The 19,592-nt window shown below is 35.6% G+C and overlaps 1 protein-coding gene across 8 annotated transcripts; it reads right to left on the bottom strand.

Moving 5' to 3' along the window:
* Positions 1-2,316: 2,316 nt before the first annotated feature.
* On the bottom strand, positions 2,317-18,937 carry LOC111511337 (lysophosphatidylserine lipase ABHD12). 8 transcript variants are annotated; one of them, XM_074182500.1, is made up of 9 exons: positions 18,779-18,928; positions 18,577-18,720; positions 18,123-18,232; positions 10,725-10,843; positions 6,046-6,342; positions 3,986-4,233; positions 2,900-3,061; positions 2,560-2,687; positions 2,317-2,480 (listed from the first exon to the last, which is right to left on the bottom strand). In XM_074182500.1, the coding sequence occupies exons 3-9, from the start codon at positions 18,155-18,157 to the stop codon at positions 2,426-2,428; spliced, it is 1,044 nt and encodes a 347-aa protein (XP_074038601.1). In that variant the 5' UTR covers positions 18,158-18,232; positions 18,577-18,720; positions 18,779-18,928; the 3' UTR covers positions 2,317-2,425. The 8 variants fall into 8 exon arrangements, with proteins under 8 accessions (XP_074038601.1, XP_074038597.1, XP_074038594.1 ...); XM_074182496.1 differs by having other exon boundaries at positions 18,123-18,186; XM_074182493.1 differs by lacking the exon at positions 18,577-18,720 and adding an exon at positions 13,481-13,597 and having other exon boundaries at positions 18,123-18,186; positions 18,779-18,925.
* Between the last annotated feature and the right edge of the window lie 655 nt (positions 18,938-19,592).

The raw sequence follows: 19,592 nt of genomic DNA, 5'->3' as shown, positions 1-19,592 counted from the left end.
ACCACCGCGGCCAATTCCACAACAAAATGTAATGTAACAATTCTAGGTTGAATTTTCTTCACCTTCAAGGATCCAAATGTATCCATAGTTTTTCTTATGTTCAAATAGATAATATGCAGAATTACGTATGTTTCAGACTTATTTCTAATGTAACTATCCTAGGTTGAATTTTCTTCACTTTCAAGGATCCAAATGTATCCATAGTTTTTCTAATGTTTGAATGAATAATATGCAGAATTAATTATTTTTTAGACTCAATTCTAATGTAACAATCCTAGGTTAAATTTTCTTCACCTTCAAGGATCCAAATGTATCCATAGTTTTTCTAATGTTTTAATGGATACTTTGCAGAATTACGTATGTTTCTGACTTATTTGCAATGTAACTATCCTAGGTTCAATTTTCTTCACTTTCAAGGATCCAAAGGTATCCATAGTTTAACTAATGTTTGAATGAGTAATATGCAGAATTACGTATGTTTCAGACTTAATTCTAATGTAATAATCCTAGGTTGAATTTTCTTCACCTTCAAGGAGTTTCGTAGAGTTTCTAAAGATTTCTAATTGTAATCGGGATAGTCGAGTAATTTATACCAAATCATTTCCAAGGTTGGTACTTCATTTTTTTGGTATATACCATAAATTATTCGCCGAATCACATCTTTTGTAGCACCATCAACGTTTGCGAATTGTTTATTCCTTTATTTTCGTTTCATTACATGGTCAATGACATCCCCTATTTCAATGACTCGAGGAACTGTCGAACGAACTGTCCTTATTTTCAAATTCCGGATCTCTCTCGATTGACACAGATTCCTCACACGTAATGTTATCATTTGTTTCAAAAGGTCTCCAGAAAGCCATATTAATGAAAGTACTCAAAAACACTAAGATTTTCACAAAAATCGGTTTAAAAGATGAGATTGGAACCTTTGGTGTAAAAGTTGAAAACTTTTTCTGGAGATCAATTACCCTTACACCAAACTGATATATTTGCACTTGACGCGCGTTTCGCTAACAAGGTTAGCATCTTCAGGAGAAGCAAATTGACACTGAATCTAAAGACAAGGGTAGCTGTTTATATACCTAAAGTTTTTTGGTCCGATGTGGACTTTGTTTGTTAAATGATGATTATACTAATTGATTTTTCGGTAATTAACTAGTGGAACCACTACCTGCAAATTAATTTGCCCGCTTTTTAATCTATTGTTGACAAAAATATCAGTTTGGTGTTAGGGTAATTGATCTCTAGAAAAAGTTTTCAAAAATCGGTTTGCAAAAACCACTCACTACCTCACCTAACCCCACGAACACACGGCACTGATAAAGGAATATTGTGAAACGGACATAAATTAGTATTCAGCCAGTCCAGCTAGCCGAGCCTTTATTCCTCAACTAGATTTGATAGCACGTTTACTAACTATCTGGGCGACTAGGGGCCACAGGCATGAAATGTTAATAACTGTACCAGGGACGCTGTAAACATAAAAGCACTGGTAGTATATACATTTCCCATTTGCCGGGCAGTGATTATAGACTCCCCTCGTAGAGCTCTTATTTTTATTGCCGTTCCAATTGGGAATGGATAGACTATAACTAATGACTTTTAATAAGTCTAAAATCAGAATAAATGTATTTACGAAAAAATCAATTTTGTTGTAAAGAAGCTTGGTTGCTTTAGGTTATTTTTTTTATTATGGCTCCAATCTGTCGAACAGTTTCCTAACAAAGTATTTATAACAGAGGATATCTAGCACCCCACACTTTTCAACAACAAATCTAATTTTTTGTGAATAGGTTTATTCTGATTTCAGACTTATTGAAAGTCATTGGTTACATCAAGTCATAGGATTTATTATAGATGTTGAACACAATCTTAAATTACTTTTGAATCATTTTTTAGTTTGTGTTGCTATTGAAGGGCATTTCTTTAGTTTTGTTAAAATATTATTTATTTTTCATTTTTTAGTTTGGATTGCTATTTCAAGCCCATTGATTGCTATTTAATATTAAATATGCAGGCATGCGCAGAGAGCGTGGTTGTCTCACTTGCTCTTACATAGAGACTGTGTAAGGAAATTATTTAATCATGGCTATACTGATCGGTATAATGAGATGAACTTATGAAATCATTTTATTGTCACCGATTCTTGATAAATGTATAAAGTTTAAAATACATCTGTCTTTTAAAGTTAGTCAAAATCGAGTCCAAAGGAGTCAGTTACAAACAAATATAAAAGTGAAGCTAATAAAAAGCGTGTTATAAATGTCAAGTGATCTTCCAATTGCAATAATTCCTATTGACATAAACTCTCAGTAAGACTTAAAATTCATTTTATTACAAAAATAAAGTTTGAACAATTGACTAATAAAAAACCTACTTCATCGCTAGTTGAACATTGTATACAGATGTGATTCCCAGCATTTCAACCACGATAATTATGTTGTTGTGTATCTGGAATGACAGAGTCAACAAATTTCCTGAAACAAAAAATGTTTTCATTCGCCACAGAAACTGAAATATAAATGATCAAAATATAAACTTCATCGACATATTTACATTATAATCTCGGGTAGTTCGGGGGCTCTATAAATGAATTTATGGTCATATCCATATTTTTTGTCAAACGGGTGGAACTCTATTTTCCCCTGAGTTGCTGTTCTGCATCGTCTGGCCGCCTCATAGAGCTGAAAAATAGTGAAATGAGATGAAAATAGTCGTTTCTGCAACAGTTCTTTGCCAGAAATCAAAGTAAGTCTAGAGACTGTATCGAGGAGAGATACATACCTATAAGAGAATAAATATTTCGAAAATTAATCTCCAAACATTCATACAGTGCATTTCTTTAATGCCCCCCCTCTTTTATTTTTGGAACGGGTCAGAATAGCAAAATGCATACCTTATAACCTAGTGAAAATGGAACTACATGGTCATCTTCAGCATGTAAAATAAGAATGGGAGCGTCTACTTCACAAATGAACTGGTCAGTTTTGAAGGTGAATCCATTCTCCTGCATCGGCTGAATAACAGTGTAGGAAAACCACGGTAAATTCCGGAAAATCTGCAAATTTTCAGGAATCAGGCATGTTGAAAAATAAGGCTTATGTAAAACATGGGCTAAAAAGTCCCGGGCCCTAAAAAGCCCGTTTTTTTTTGTTCAAAATTAACTTTATTCATCAACGTGATCTCCATCAAGAGCCACACAATCATTTCAGCGCCGCTCTAACACTTCAATACCACTTTTGTAGAACGATTTATCTTTTGCCTCAGAATAGGTCTCAGTTTCAGCAATGACCTCTTCCTTCGAGCAAAATTTCTTACCGGTGAGCATTTTTTGGAGATCTGCAGCCAGTAGTCGATGGGAGCTAAATCTGGCGAATATGGTGGATGTGGGAGTAATTCGTCCAATTCATGTTTTGTCTGACTTGAGATACGGTGCGTTTTCTTGATGAAACAAAACTTTTGTCTTTGCCATATGCTGTCGACCTTCAAACGCTATATAATATTTACTGTTGATGGTATTTCCCTTCTCCAGATAGTCCAAAACCTTTCCAGCCGATTGTTGTGCTTTCGTGTGCTTTGGACGAGGATCACCAGTTGCTCTCCAGTTGCTCGATCGTTTTGATTTAGGAGTCAAATGATGGATCCATGTTTCATCCATTGTCACACATCGACGCAAAAATTCCGGTTTGTTATGTTTGAACATCACCAAACACTGCTCAGAATCATCAAGACGTTATTGTTTTTGGTCAACAGTGAGCTCCATCGTTTTGAATATAATAAAAGTAGTGCCACTCTTAGCACAAAAACTCACGAAGTTATGAGTAGAATATCATGAAGTTTCAACAGCTTCATTTTGAAGGTTAGTTCTAACTGAAAAAGCGGTGAATGCAATGATACCGGCGCCATCTGTGTGTTGGGCCCGAGACTGTTCAGCCCATGTAGTATAAATATCAATAACGATATTTTCATGTGATATACCTACTTTAGCTAAAGGAAATTTACTAATCTCTTCCTTCATGTTATTGAAGGGAGCTTCTAATATCACACCGGCGGGAACTGATCCTTTTCTTTGTAGATTCGCCATCGACTGAATTGCGATGCTAGTTCCCAAAGAATGACCCCATATAAACAAACGGCCAGTAGTTCTATGGGACACCCATTCGTAGATGTTCACGCTGTCTCTCACCAAATTATCTTCAGAAGGTTCTACATTTGATGAATCTCCATAACCTAGAAATATATCGAACAATATCGATTCTGTGTAAGTTTTTCAAACTTTTGGGAATCATTTTGTACGGTGTGGTAGGAAAATGTCATATCAAAAAATCAACACGGCTTCCAAGATATAAAAATCGTGTATAACCAATCTGACTTGTATGTCACAGTTCTTGGCAGATGCACTCGATAAGAGATAACAAGTTGATCTCATTTATTTTGACTCACAGAAGGCATTTGATCAGACTGATTCGGAAATTTTGATTCATAAACCCAATCTATCTGGCTTTACTGCTAATCTGAATGAGCTTTTTAGATCTTATCTATTCAATAGTTTTCAGTATGTTGAAATTGATGGCCATGAATCGATAAACTATTTAACCACATAAGAGGTGCCACAGAGTTCCAATCTTGGACCATTGCTGTTTTTATCGTTGATTAACGACCTATCTCGACCTGGTCTCTATTTATATAATAATAATATTTTAAAATCTAATTGACAGCATACATTGTATGGGATTCGTCGGATACACTGAAATCATTTTACCAAATTGAAATACATTGAGAAGTTAATGAATATAAATCATTTTCATCTGTCAGTTTCAAACAAAAAGTAATCCACAGAAAAAATACACTTGTTTTCGAGCATATAATTCTTCTGACGAGTATTTATTTGGTGTTTGTTTCTAACAAGTTCATTTGAATAAACATAAACGCAAAGTTCAAAGATAAAGAAACTTAGTAGAGTTATTAGCCTGGATTTTTTTAAGAAAGCCACACACGAATGGGTACTAGATACTTTTGCAATTGTTCTGGTGATTCTTTTTTGTACCAATAATACTTCATAAGCATAAGAGGACCAGCCCTAGGAAATTATTCCATATCGTAAGTCTGTCTGTCTCTATTTGTTCATAATAAACAAAAATAAGGTGATGCCCATCTAGGACAGTACCTACATAGTTTCTTAAGCATGTACACCAGTGTATGCCCTGAATACACATGTTGAGTTGAGAGCATTTTTTGTTTTGATAATTGTGAAAGCTGATGAATCTTGTTTTAGTGCTATTCAGAAATAAAACAGGGTACACTTTCACTCTCCGACACTCATCAATGGTTTCAGGTAGAAATTCGTGGGAAATTTTCTGGTGAAATTTCCCGCAAATTTTATGGAAAAGTAAAAAATTAACTGTTTGAAATGCGACCTTTGTCACTGTTCAAAGTTCTCATGCTACAATTTGCTATTTCAAGAGCATCCCTACATATGTGATGCGTGTTCTTTGAAAGGAGTTTTGATGGCTCGATTTGTCTGTCCAATATATTTTTTGTCACAGTCCTCGAAGATTATTTCATATATCCCCGACCTTTCACTTTCCACTATCCTGTTTTTAGGCTTACCTGACATTTGTTGAAGAGAGCAAAAAGTTTTGAGGCTACTTTTACGTTCATTTTTTAAAACGGATAATCGACAAATATAGTAGATGACTTGAATGGGCAACATAAATTCGAAGAGAATTTTCATGAATCTTCGAATAGTGATTTACATTACCCTCATCAGAAAGTCTTATTCTCACATGACACACATAATTTAATTATAAAAATAATGACTGCGACTGTGATTCTTAAGATGTAGTAAATTTAAAAAAATTGGGGGGCGCTAAAAAATAATAAATTCTCAAAGTGGGCGGTAGACAAAATAAGTTTGAGAACCTCTGCTTTAAGAGGTTAAAAAAAACTGTATTCAAGCATGAAATTTCTGATAATAAGTGCTTGTTTCGAACTCATTGTATGCCAGAGGATCCAGTTTTACTTTTTTATTCACCCACTTACTTCTATAATCAAAAGCAATTACATGAAAATGCTTCCGCAGAACTTTGTAAAGCTGCACTCTATGATCGGTCAGTCTGGTACCGGCATTTCCGTGATGATAAATGATGACGTCCTGGCAATTGCCCAGTATTTTCTCGAAATATTCATCAGTTTTGTCGCTCGTACCAACCAAATTTTCGGGTAAAATCTGCCAAACGCCAAGCGTCACGTTGTCATTTGTCGAAAGATAAAAATTTCTTGCGCCATCCAAGCCATATGCACTTGGATGTTTATAGTCTGCGTTGGACGGAACACGAACTGAAAAAATGAGATAACTAGTGAAGTAATCAATATACGAGGTATGTTCAAAAAACGAAGAGAATTTTAATTTTTCTCAAAAAAAATTTTTTTTATTAATTAATATGCCATTAGATGCCGTGTCTCGGCATCTAATGGCCATTGACACGGGGTCTGTGATACATTTGGTTAAATAATAAAACAAAACATAAAAATCAGATTAAATAAAACAGTCGACAATCTTGGAGGAACTGTATCACGACACTGAGCTGGTTGAAAAAGATTTATTCACTCATCAATTTCTATTTTAACGTTTGTTTGAAGGTCAATGACAATGTTTCATGATGAATTTCACTAGACTTCCATTGTCTAATATATACAAAGTCTATTTTTTGGACAAGGAAAGCTCATCGCTAACACCGCACCACAGTAAGCCCCCTCACTTGTATGGAATACTCAAAATCCACAAGAAGGACGTTCCGCTTAGACCGATCAGCTCCAGATATTCGGCTACTCAAAACTTGTTTAGATTTTTACTTCCCATAATAGAACCGTTACAAGGAAAAACATCGTCTTTTGTGAAGAATTCAAGGCATTTTGTCGAACTACTAGGGTCAATTGAAGTCACACAGGAAGATCAACTAATTAGCTTCGACGTGGAAAGCCTTTACACTAACGTTCCGGTCGAAGAAGCACTCCAAATCATACAGGGAAAGCTATCGAAGACGGGAAGACTTATTGAAGTAATTATGGAATTACTAGGATGCTGTGTACGAAACTGTTATTTCCAACTGAAGGACGAATTCTTTACACAAGATGAGGGAATGCAAATGGGATCGCCACTTTTACGAGTCATAGCCAACATATATATGGAGTGGTCTGAAACTCTGGCTGTTGAAGAAGTCCACAAGAAACCTCGAGTCTGGTTGAGATATGTTTACGACACCTTCATAATATGGAACCATGGGAATACTGAACTAGACGCCTTCCTGAAACACATCAACAGCATGAAACCTTCCATCAATTTCACAATGGAGAAGGAAATCCACAACGAATTGCCATTCTTAGACGTTTCGGTGAAGAGGACCGACACTAAGTGGGAAACATCTTATACCGAAAACCCACTCATACGGGACATTATCTGAATCACGAATCCAACCTCCATCAATCGACTGAAAGAGGAATCATCAAGACTCTACTTGACCGTGACATTGGGCTCTGTAATACAAAGAAAGGTCTCAAAAAGGAAAAAGGCATCATCAAAAATGACCTTCAACGGAATGACTACTCCAAATTGTTGGTGGAACAGGCAGAAGCTATTAGACCGTGCTTTCGGGCTCTGTAATACGAAGGAAGGTCTCGAAAAGTAACTAGACATCATCAAAAATGATCTTCAACGGAATCGCTACTCCAAAGCGATGGTAGAAAAGACTTTGGCTAGAAGACAGCAGAAGCCCCGCAAGGAAGAGAAGCCGTCACAACCAGTGCTTGCACTTCCCTACATTAGAGGATTATCCGGTAAATGCAATTCCAAGAATTTACCGGATACCCTGTGAGTGCGGAAAATCCTATATTGGTGAAACTAAGAGGTCATTGAATGTTCGCATTGCCGAGCACAAGAAACACACACAGCGAGGGGAAACCAGCAAATCAGGACTAGCAGACCATGTTTGGACCCATCAACACATCGAGTGGTCCCAAGCTGGGATATTGCACAGAGAGGAACATTGGTTTAGGAGAAAATTCAAGGAAACCGCATACATGTTGTCCAACAACGTATTCATCCAAGCTATCGTAGAGATACGCAAAATATGGAAACCCATCAGCAAGCGAAAAATGGCCAACTCCCGCTGAACCAGTGAAGCAGAAAAAATGGAAAGCGGGGATAAGTGAAAGTACTCGAACGACCCATAAATAGCCATCTTTCGGAGGAATCAGTCCAGTCATCACCCGAAGACGATTGTAGATACTAACAATCGAAACGTCGTGAACTAACGTGCTTGCAATCTCTTAACTTTTTTATTTTCATTTTTATTTTTTTAATTTTTGTTTAATCGTTCTATTTCTAATTGTATTTAATTTCACTATTATTTCATTTCAGGTTATTTTTGCTCAATATAATTTTTATTTTCAGCTATTCATTTTCAATTCTTCTTCAGTTGTTTCAGGAATTTCAAATCATTTTATATATTAGACAATGGAAGTCCGAACTAGTGAAGTTCTATTTTGTTTCCTTCCCAGTAGTCCCCCTCAGATATAAACAGCGTTTTCTCAATCCTAGAAGAAGTTCTGATATACACTTTTTGGTATGTCCTTCAGCTACCTTGGCGATTCTGTTTTTGTCTCATCAATCGTCGCAAAACGCCGTCCTTTCATTGGTCTCTTCAATCATGAAAACTGAAAAAGTCGCAAGGAGCCAAATCTGGTGAATACGGTGGCTGAGGCACGATTACAGTGATGTTTTTGGCCAAAAAATTACGAACAAGCAATGACGAGTGAGCAGGTGCATTATCCAAAAGCTTTGAGTTGTTTTTCCACAATACTCGCTAGCGGACATAACTTCAAGATACTACTCCTTATTAGCCACGACAATGTGGTATGAATCTTGATGCACTACGTCATGGTATTCCAAGAAAACAGTGAGCAAAACCTTTCCTGGGCCCTTTCATTTGGACGATTGACCTTTGGTTTCAATGTCACAACCATATACGTGGGTGAATTAAATATAAACGAGACTTTTCGACCTTCAGGCATAATAGTGGAGGGAGAGCGTTCCCGCTATGTTTGTTGTTGGATTGGTTTGTCAGGAGTAGGGGAAGCACGTGGGCTCGCCTCCTCCACCCTCTCAGTGTCCATCGTGACGATGTCGGAGCAAGAGGTACATTCGCCAATTGCGCAACGCGTTGTAATCAAGTTTCTCGCCGCAGAAGGCGTAAAACTGACCGAAATCTTGAAGAGACTGATTGCCCAGTTCGGGGAAGAGACACTGTCGCGAGCCAAAGTGTTTGCATGGCATAAACAGTTCGTGGGAGGTCGTGATTGTGTTGAAAATGAGTCATGACCACAGACCTCGCGCTAGGATTACAGCGAACAACATCAGCAGTGTTCGAGGGCTTATTGTAGATGATAGACGTCGTACTACTTCTGAAATTGCAAGTGAGGTCGGGATAAGTTATGGGAGCACTTACTTCGCTACACCCGAGTCTAAAGAAGCGAGTATGAAGTGGAGAAAACAAGGAGAACCTAGACCAGTGAAAGTCAAGTCACGTTTGTTGGCTGGTAAGGTGTTGGCTACCGTTTTTTTTACCAGCGTGGATTGCTGTATCTCGATTTTTTGCCCGAGCGCAGGACAATTAATGCGGCCTACTACTGCGACGTAATGAGTAAAGTCCGACTTGCATATCGCCGCAAAAGACGAGACCTATCGATCAAGGAAGTGGTTCTTCTCCATTACAATACTCGCCTCCATACAGCAGCCTTGACTAGGGAAAAATTGGAGCAACTGGGGTGGGAAACATTAGAACACCCTCGTTAAAGTCCAGACGTGTAACCCTGTGACTTTCTTGTGTTTGGCCCTCTCAAGAAAGCTTTGGGAGGCCAAAGATTCGAAGGTGATGCTGAGGTTGAAGCCTACGTGCGCAATTGGCTGCAGACACGACCTGCATCTTTCTACGTGGAAGGAATTGGAAAGCTGCCTATGCGCTGGGAAAAATGTGTTTCCAAATCAGGAGATTATGTAGAAAAATAAACTATATTCTTTTTTGCGTTTAGGATAAAAATAAATTACTAAAAAAAAGTCTCGTTTATATTTGATTCACCTAGTACCCATGTTGTTACCACTTTAAGCACATCTGGATCGCCGTTGACGTTATTATACAATTCCTGAACGATGCTCATGTATCGGGTGTTTTTATCAAAATTCATCAATTTTGAAACGAACTTCGCAGCCACACGCTGCATGCCCAACATTTAAAAAATGCCTGGCATTAGCCAACAAATATGCCGAAATCGTCAGTAACTCAATTCCATTTTTCATAAAAAATTTTATGCAAATTCTTTGGTCCATTATTTGTCGATACCAGAAAATCGCAGAACATGCAAAACACTTCCAAACAGGCTATACAGCGGAAACTGTGAAAATATTTTTGAGACGAGTGTACCAACATAAAAAATTAAACAATCGCTAATCGAATGTATAGAGTCCGCGAAATTTGAACATTCACCTTATTTTTTGAACCGACCTCGTACAGATATATTCGAAATTCAAGAAAAAATTACCGATTTTCAATATTCATTGACTGCTTGCCAATGAAGTTGTGTATACAGGGCAAATATTCAAGTAAGCAGAAAAGAATAGAAGGAGACAAACATTATTGTCATTGTGAAACCTTCTTAAGACTCACCAAAATTTAAAAATACAACATGGCTTTGCAACTTGTAGGAGTATCTAAAAATCAACGGGAATATCACGAATATCACAATGAATATCACAATTAAAAGCTTGAACGTTGTGCATGTTACTCTGAAACAAAAAAATGTATTATTAATTGATTGTTCATGAACATCTGCCTATAACTAGAAAATGTATTTATTTCAAACTAGTACAGAATCTATATTAAACATAATATTAATGCCATACTAATTAAAAACTCAGTTGATGAAAAGTAGAAAAAACATTGTATATCTATTTAAAAGCCAAACACAATAAAACAAATCCCTCATTTGTTGAACTATCTGACTTAAGTAGCCATCTATTGGAAAATGTGGCAATGTTTTTTGTATTAGATAACCTTTATAGGTGGTCCACCTTAAATGATACCGAACGTCGACAGTTTTTTGTATGGCATGGGCAGCGTGCTATAATTATACTACCGACGTTCGGTAACTATTTAATTTTTATACCATTCGAATTGACTTCGTAAACACTGTACTTGAAATGCAATAGCAGGAGAGCCCACGATGCAAAATGGGATTTACTCGAGCGTCATTGAGACATATTAGGTTGCAAAGTTCAGATGATAAAAAGAAAAAATGTTATATAATATAAATCTTTTCATCGGTGGGGGAAGCGGCTATAGATTTTTAAAAAAGTAAAAAAATACTGTTGCATGGACATACTCGAGCGCGTCAGATATTGATAGCAACAATGTCCTACGTATTTTTAATAATGTTGGTATGTTAATCTGATCGTTTGCATGATGTGGGTGGTTGTCCGTAAGGGTTAAAAGTGAAAAGAAAACAAATTTAATCGAACGCGTCAGATTTTCTAAGGGGGTGTTAAGTGCAACAAAAGAAAAGCTCTCTTCAATAACCTGACGACTTCGATCTGACTAGAAACTCGCGGCTATTATTATGATGTGCAAAAAAAAATCGCTATTTTGAAATACTCATGCGCGTCAGATTAGGATATATATGGTTCATCTTTATGTTTTAGACGTGCTGTCTCATAATCTGACGATTATCTAGAGGGATTCGCTTGATCTGACAAAAATAATATTTTTTTAAATTTTTTTCAATTCATTGAACTTAATTAATTGAAAAGCTCAGGAAATAGCGGAGAGAGAGAGTAAAAGATAGAGAAAAAGTGAAAGAGGAATAGAAACTCGAAGAGGGAAATATAGGTATCACACAGCTGCATGCATTAAACTTTATCGACGAATTTTTGTTATTTCGGCTTGCGGAAATCGTCAGATTATATATTTTTCGTTATCCTTGAATTATTTCCTTCACAATATAAAAAATTAGCTACGCTCGAGAATGTCGAAATGACGTTATTTTTTTACAACTTTGCTGCCCTCCCCTTTCTTTACGTCACTCTCAAATTATCAGTTTACTGGAATGTACACTTTTTAGCAGATAAATAACTCACCCTACCTTAATCTGACGTGCTCGAGAATTTCTGATGATCAATTTTTTTACTAATCTGATCCTTTATCCCTCACAGGCGGCTAGTCTAGGTATCCCCCTGTATATTAATCTGCCACGCTTTAGTAAATCCCGAAATCCCCGCTCCCCTATTACAAATTTCTGTTACTCATTAAAATTTGAGAATGAGTCTTCTGTTCAGTATATTCTGACGAATATTGGCAAAACGCAATATAAGCTGCTTTGTTAGTATTTTTACACGATTTCTCTACATTCATTATTCATTGAAAGACGTATAATTGATACCAAAATATGAAAACTCCAAATATAATACATGAAATAATTTCAATGAAAAGTGCACCAAATCTTTATATATTTAAATAAAACCTGAGCAAGTTTCTCGTAGAAAAAACTACAACATTTATGAACTTTGAGGTTTTGAGTATTTACATGTAATCATAGTATGATATATGATATTGTAGTTATACGACGACTGACGTTTTCCTAGTTATGAAGATATTTTCGCATAATTTCATACTTTTCAGCAAATGAAATAAATATTACTTTTATTATTATGAATCAATTTCAAGTGAAACAAATACCTCTCACTTTTTTGCACACAACTGGCCTTTCTGAAATTCTCACTGATAATTCTATACTTTGGAGAAGTTGAAAGCAATTTTCTGAGGCACCTATTACGAATCATATTCGCGTAAAACACATAAAAACTAACTGAAAACTGTTATCATTACGAGTATAATTTCTACGACGACAACCGATTAGAATGCGGAAAAAATAGAACAAAACGATAACCCTTTTATCTCCAATAATATTACAACGGTGTCGTTTCAAAGTATGAAAAATTGAAGGCAGAAAAAGTGAAAAACTTTTCTCTCACTCTTTATCTTATTTTGAAATTATACTTTCAATTTAGTGAATTTGTATAAAAGCTTGTCTTCAAACACGATTTTTTATTCAATTGTTCAATCTGATAACACGCTTGGTTTCATTAAAATCGGCGAAAGTACTTTTGAGTTGTCAATTGAAGAACAATATTTTCAATACGATTTTGACACCCCGGAAACAAAACGAGTTGAGACACACGTTCATATGAACTTTCTTCAATGAAATATGACAAGTCATCACCATCTGAAATTATTGATATTATTTAAGATACACCCTGTAGTTTGGTTTGCCATCGCTTCATGGTAATTTTAAAGTGAATTTCAATGTATATTTCATTTCTGCAGTTGTATAGTGTTTTATAATCATATCCTATGAAGTATATACTTACATGTCTATGCAATAGAGAATAAAAAATACTAAAGGGCAAATACTGCCTATGAGGAGATTGGTAGCTACATTTTTGATGGTCCCACCCATTATACTGCGTTCGTGTAGTTGTTAAACACTAAAATACAAATTTTATTTTTACAAATTGTCACGAAATTGTGAAAAGGATCGCGCAAACCAAAATACGAAGCAATTTTATCAAAACATTTCCGAAAAAACATGTGAAACGTGATTCACTTGACAGAAAGTAGGATTTAGGTTGTTCCTGCAGAGTGTTTTTGGTTTTTTTTTGGAACATGAAATGTACAAGGTGAACCTATGCGACTGTATATGTGTTAATAACAGGTGTATCCAATTAACAAAAAAATATAAAGAATATACAGTGTGTAAAAGCCAAATGGAGTAAATTTATTATTTCGGTTACGGTACATATTTAAAAAAAATCCGCCTTGTCAACTTGTTTTGTATGTTACAGTATTTGTCAGTATTGTCAGTATTTTAATTTGCGTTTGAAGTTCATTAACTTCAAGTCTGACAAATGGTTAGAATAACGGAAATGCATGAAATAACAGTTATACGAATGATTGGTTATGGAGGAACCCGAACAAACAGGAAATAGCTCGCATATTCCATGAGAAATTTCCTAATTTACCGCCCATATCTCAAGGAACATTGAGCAAAATAGAGAAGCAGTTTCGCGAGCTTAGTCATGTGGGGCAGATAAAAAAAGCTTCTGCCAATGCAATGAGTGATGAACTCAAATTAGATGTGATGCTTGAGTTTGAGGAAAACCCACATACATCGAGTAGACAGGCATCCACAGCATTCAATGTTAGCCATACATCGATAGTGAACATATTAAAAGAAAATAAAATGCATTCCTATAAAATGATACCTACTCAGGAGCTCATAGAAGACGATTTTGATAGAACTTATTTTTGTGATCAAATGATTGACATGTTGATTAACAATATCATCAAAATAGAGGACGTTATGTTTTCTGATAAGTGAACTTTGTCTCTTAACGGTCATGCTAATCGGCAAAATTGCCGCTACTGGTCAACGGAAAATCCTCACTGGATGAGAGCAGAACTCACGCAATACCCTCAAAAGGTTAATGGTTGGGCATGGATTGTAGGAAACTCTATCATTGGTCCCTTTTTTATTGAGGGCAACTTGGATGGCGATAATTATTTGACACTACCTCAAAATGATGTCATTCCCAGTTTATCAAATTTACATCCTGATCCAGGAAACCCTCAAGTTCCAGTGAATACGATATGATTTCAGCAGGATGGAGCACCACCACATTACCAAGTTAATTTCCGGTAATACCTCGATACATTTCCCAATCGGTGGATATGGATTGAATAACCAGCACGATCACCTGATCTTGCATCATTAGATTTATTTTTATGTGGATATGTAAAGAGCAATGTGTACAAATCTAAACCTTCAGATTTGAATGATTTAGGTCGGTCACGCCTGATATATGCTAAATAATGTTAGAAGACAGTTTTATTTGAGATTAGGATGTTGACAAGACGTTCGCGGTGCACATTTTGAACATCTACTTCTTCAACATCCATAGTTCTTTTTCGTTATCTGCATTTCATTACGTTTTGCATTAGTTTTTTAATGTACTTTATGGAATTTCGGTAACCACATGATTTTAATTTATTTCATCTTAATTGTTGCAATAAACTTGAAAACGATAACATTTTTGAATATAGAATGAAGAGATCTTTTAAAACGATACATCACAAACATATACTTCCCATTTAAAAAATTGGGGGTTGTACCTGTCATTCGAAGGGGGTTGAATAGGGGTGGCATTTTTACGTTGAAGGATGTCAAATTATAATTTAAATTTGACGTCAGAATGTCATCGTCAATTCTTCCAGGTTTGGAGTCCAGCTCCCCTACCCTTTCGACTAATTGTTGGTCTTGAGAGGGACCAATGGGTTCATGACTGATTGATGACGGCATGAAGTCCTTAGACATCAGTGCCGCCCTTCACGGGATACCCCTACCTGGCTGGGGTGGGATGGATGAGAAAGTTATTCATCCGTTAACGGGGGACATGAGGGCCTCATTCGACAGAGTGTCGGGGCCTTCATCGGGAGGAGTCGTCTACAGCATAATCTGTGGCTTCCCTAACTAACTAAATTTAACGTGTTTCGAGAATGTTTTTTAAATATATACAGAAACCGCGTGTGCGCACATGCGTGCGCACGCATATATACAGTTTTAAAGCAATTAATATTTTCAAATTAAATCGAAATCTTTGTTCAATAAAAATTTTCAAAGCATTGTTAAACTTTATACCTTTATTATGAATCGAATTTTGCCCCATATTTGATTTCAAATTGCCTAAATATCTTATCAAATTACTCTGTTGATACTATCAATTTCAAAAGTCAGATTTGAATGCTTGTGCTTATTTTTGACCAAATGAATGAAGGCACATAATTTGAATTTACATAAGGATAACTTGAAAATACACTTTCAAGTTTGTATCAACATTTTTTAATTGGTTTCAATAAGGAATTTGTTGCCACTCCCCATACTATTATCAGATATTGAATTTTTGAATATACTAATAAAAAATAAATCAATTTGAGGTATTTTAATGGTACAGAATTTCTTATTTTGAATGAAGTTCTAGTTATGGGAGCTATTCACCTTATTATTGTTTCAATATGTGGTCTCCATGATGAATTTTCATCTAGTATGAGACCAAAAAATTTTGGAGGGTATTTAATATTTTCATTATGGAATTTGACTGCATCTCTCAAAACAATTGATATAGACCTGCTTGATATAATCATAAACGAATATTTCTGAGAATTCTGTGAAATTTTATGGCATTGAAGCCATAATGACATCTGATCAACGTCTTTTGAAACATCAATTTCAATTTCTTGTACACTATTTCCATTGTAAATTAAAGTGGTTAGCAAATATTTGTAAATCACCAAATAAATTAAATTCAATGTAGGCAAAGAATTGAAATAGGTATAATAGGTTACCTCGTTCACAGGCAGATGGAGCGACGACAAACCTGTTGTTTGTTGTAGTCTTCAGCTTAGTTCGAGGAATGATACTCTGACGGAATTCGATTTTCAATTATCGGAAATCATCGACTTTATGTTGATGATATACACTACCTTGCACTGACGAGTGGCCAAACAGCCCGAAACCGGTCTGCAAGTGTGTTCCAATAATTGAAAACCTATTGCGGCAGTTGTATTGCCAACAGCATATGCAGGAATAACTTCTGTGAAGAATCCTGCACTGACACCTGTCGGATATAATCCAACGCCCTTCGTGGTATTAGCCAGGGGAGTAGTTGTTTTCTGATAGGTGTCAGTCCATTAACCTACTGTGTAGGGTGTTGAGACTGGCCTGAACGAATTGTTCCTTTAGATGATTTGATTTATAGCCAGTCTTCAAGTATGCCCACTGACTATACGTGAAAGATTTTTTTCCTTTTACGAGGAATTGGGCAAATTTGGATATGCAGTTGGTTACCTCGTTCACAGGCAGATGGAGCGACGACAAACCTGTTGTTTGTTGTAGTCTTCAGCTTAGTTCGAGGAATGATACTCTGACGGAATTCGATTTTCAATTATCGGAAATCATCGACTTTATGTTGATGATATACACTACCTTGCACTGACGAGTGGCCAAACAACCCGAAACCGGTCTGCAAGTGTGTTCCAATAATTGAAAACCTATTGCGGCAGTTGTATTGCCAACAGCATATGCAGGAATAACTTCTGTGAAGAATCCTGCACTGACACCTGTCGGATATAATCCAACGCCCTTCGTGGTATTAGCCAGGGGAGTAGTTGTTTTCTGATAGGTGTCAGTCCATTAACCTACTGTGTAGGGTGTTGAGACTGGCCTGAACGAATTGTTCCTTTAGATGATTTGAGGTATATAAGAAAAAAACGAGTCCAAGTATTGATCCCAGTGGTACCCCACATATTATTTTTTAACTAATTATGTAGCCATAGACATATTTCTACCTATTTGATAAATAATTTGGAAACCTATTATAAACTAAACCTCGGATATCTATTTTATACATTATTTTCAGAGGAATTTTATAGTCTACAGTATCGAATGCTTTCTTTAGGTCTAATGAAAGAACACCTTTTTGGTTCAAATCTAAATCTTGCTGGAATTGGATTATGGCATCTAATACTGTAGATTTTGTGTCACCATTTTTTTGAAATCTGTATTCAATCTGGAATGTGCTGATTTCTCAATAATTTTAGTTGAAACCGGAAAAACTTTATAATTAGGAATCCTTATAATGAGTAATAAAAACAATTAATACATTATTGTTACACAACACAAAAATAGAAGCATACATTGACACAATGATACAATTTATACAAGAAAATAGGTAAAATAAGTATACAAAAAAATCAAAAGTCAACATATTTCTTTAATTTTCTTCTTATTTCATTCAACAGAACCTCAATCAGGCATGCGAAAATTTATGTTTAGTTGAATTAGGTCATACACAAATTGTGGTGTGATTTATGGATGTATTCAACACTCAAAAACTCACTTTGTTTAAATACAATGTAAAATAACGTTGAACCTTTGACAACATTATTTTGGCTCACCTTCTTATAAATCTCCTTTTTGGCAACCAGAGCATCCCTAATATCTTACAGAATACAGGTGGAACTGCAAATAATCATTTTTTATTTTATGAAATACATTTCCATGAGTGCTGAAACGAAATAATTATTTGAATATCACTTGGCTGGGTGTTCTTTGAATACAATATCATACAGGGGGAAGCAAAGGAAAAGTGTCCACCTTACTTTTCAGGTTTTAGTAAAATTCAATGAAAGAATGCTCAGACACGTTGATTTTACTGTCGGAGTGAAGCGATTTTGTGTATCCTAATCTTTGTTAGTTCCAAACCCTGGACCGGTGGGCTTAAGAGAGGTCGAGTAATACCTCGTTCAAAAGGGTACACAATTATCTTTCTTCGCAGTGTTGAGAGCCGTAGAACAATGATTTTGGAAATGATGAAACAAAAAATTCAATCTATTTTAATAAATTACATACCTACTTGCATGAAACTTCAATTTTTCCCCAACCCGATACCTTTATCAGAAGAAATTTCCATACCATATTATTTGCATTTTTTTGTTACAATATTGTTATCCAACCAAAACGCTATTTATAATTGTTCATTGTTCTTGATAAGTACTGAGTAATAAAAATATTTTTGTCTTAAGGTTAGGTACTGATTTGTCTGAATACTAACCTTTTTCTATACAACCAAGCAATGCCAACTAATCGAACATCACTATCAGGGTAATATATTGTGAACTGAACTGATTAATTGAATCAAATATTAATAACGTAAACATTAACCAAAAGTTTCAAAACGTCACTTTTGTCTTCTGATTTGAAAACATAATTATTCAGGTTAGTTCGGTCACGTTAAAAAATAGTTATTCTTTGTTCTAAGAACTCCAAAGCATGGGTTTCTCAGACAAAACAGTTTTGAGTCCTTAAATTTGTGTAAATGTATAATGACAGATTCTGGTAGCAATAAAATAAATATGACGAGCCTCAAGACTTGAAAATTGTTCGATTTGGAGATTAACGAGGTCCTAACTTTCAATTTTTTATAGCTAGCATGGATCAAATATATGGATGGATGTTCATAGTCGGCAGAATGTAATATCAGTTGTATCATAAGACTTCTATCCATGATAATAATTCAACAATTTTCACAAACATGTTTTTTTCTAGGTGCGTTTCGCTAATACCGTATCTTCATCGGTCAGTTTCTTCATAATTCATAAGACTTCAGTTTCAGTTGGGAAGGTGCATTCTCCAGAACGTCAATATTAGAACTGAGTTAATCCCTCAGCTTTCACCAATCGTTATTTTCTCTCCAGTATTCCACGTTCAGCGTTTGATGTCACAATTTGTTGGATACACTTGCGCCCAGTGAGTTGAATATCGTTTTCCAATGATAAACTAGTACACATTTATTGTATTACTATTCTATATTAATATATCAGAACACAGATACACACTGAAATGAAAATAGTACCAGATTTACCAAT

This window comes from Leptinotarsa decemlineata, unplaced genomic scaffold (genome assembly GCF_025532065.1).
Source record: "Leptinotarsa decemlineata unplaced genomic scaffold, Ldec_3_MD MMD2_tig00026328_RagTag_RagTag, whole genome shotgun sequence".
NCBI lineage: Eukaryota > Metazoa > Arthropoda > Insecta > Coleoptera > Chrysomelidae > Leptinotarsa > Leptinotarsa decemlineata.
This window is presented reverse-complemented; position numbering and strand designations above follow the sequence as displayed.

What these genes read in the sequence shown, in the direction of transcription:
- LOC111511337 (XM_074182492.1), bottom strand. Translation starts at nt 12,892, where the DNA reads ATGATTCGTAATAGGTGCCTCAGAAAATTGCTTTCAACTTCTCCAAAG. An exon ending in TGTTGTATTTTTAAATTTTG is followed by an intron (nt 6,343 to 10,724) that starts GTGAGTCTTAAG and finishes TCATTTTTTCAG; the next exon opens with TTCGTGTTCCGTCCAACGCA. An exon ending in CATTTTCACTAGGTTATAAG is followed by an intron (nt 2,688 to 2,899) that starts GTATGCATTTTG and finishes ACTATTTTTCAG; the next exon opens with CTCTATGAGGCGGCCAGACG.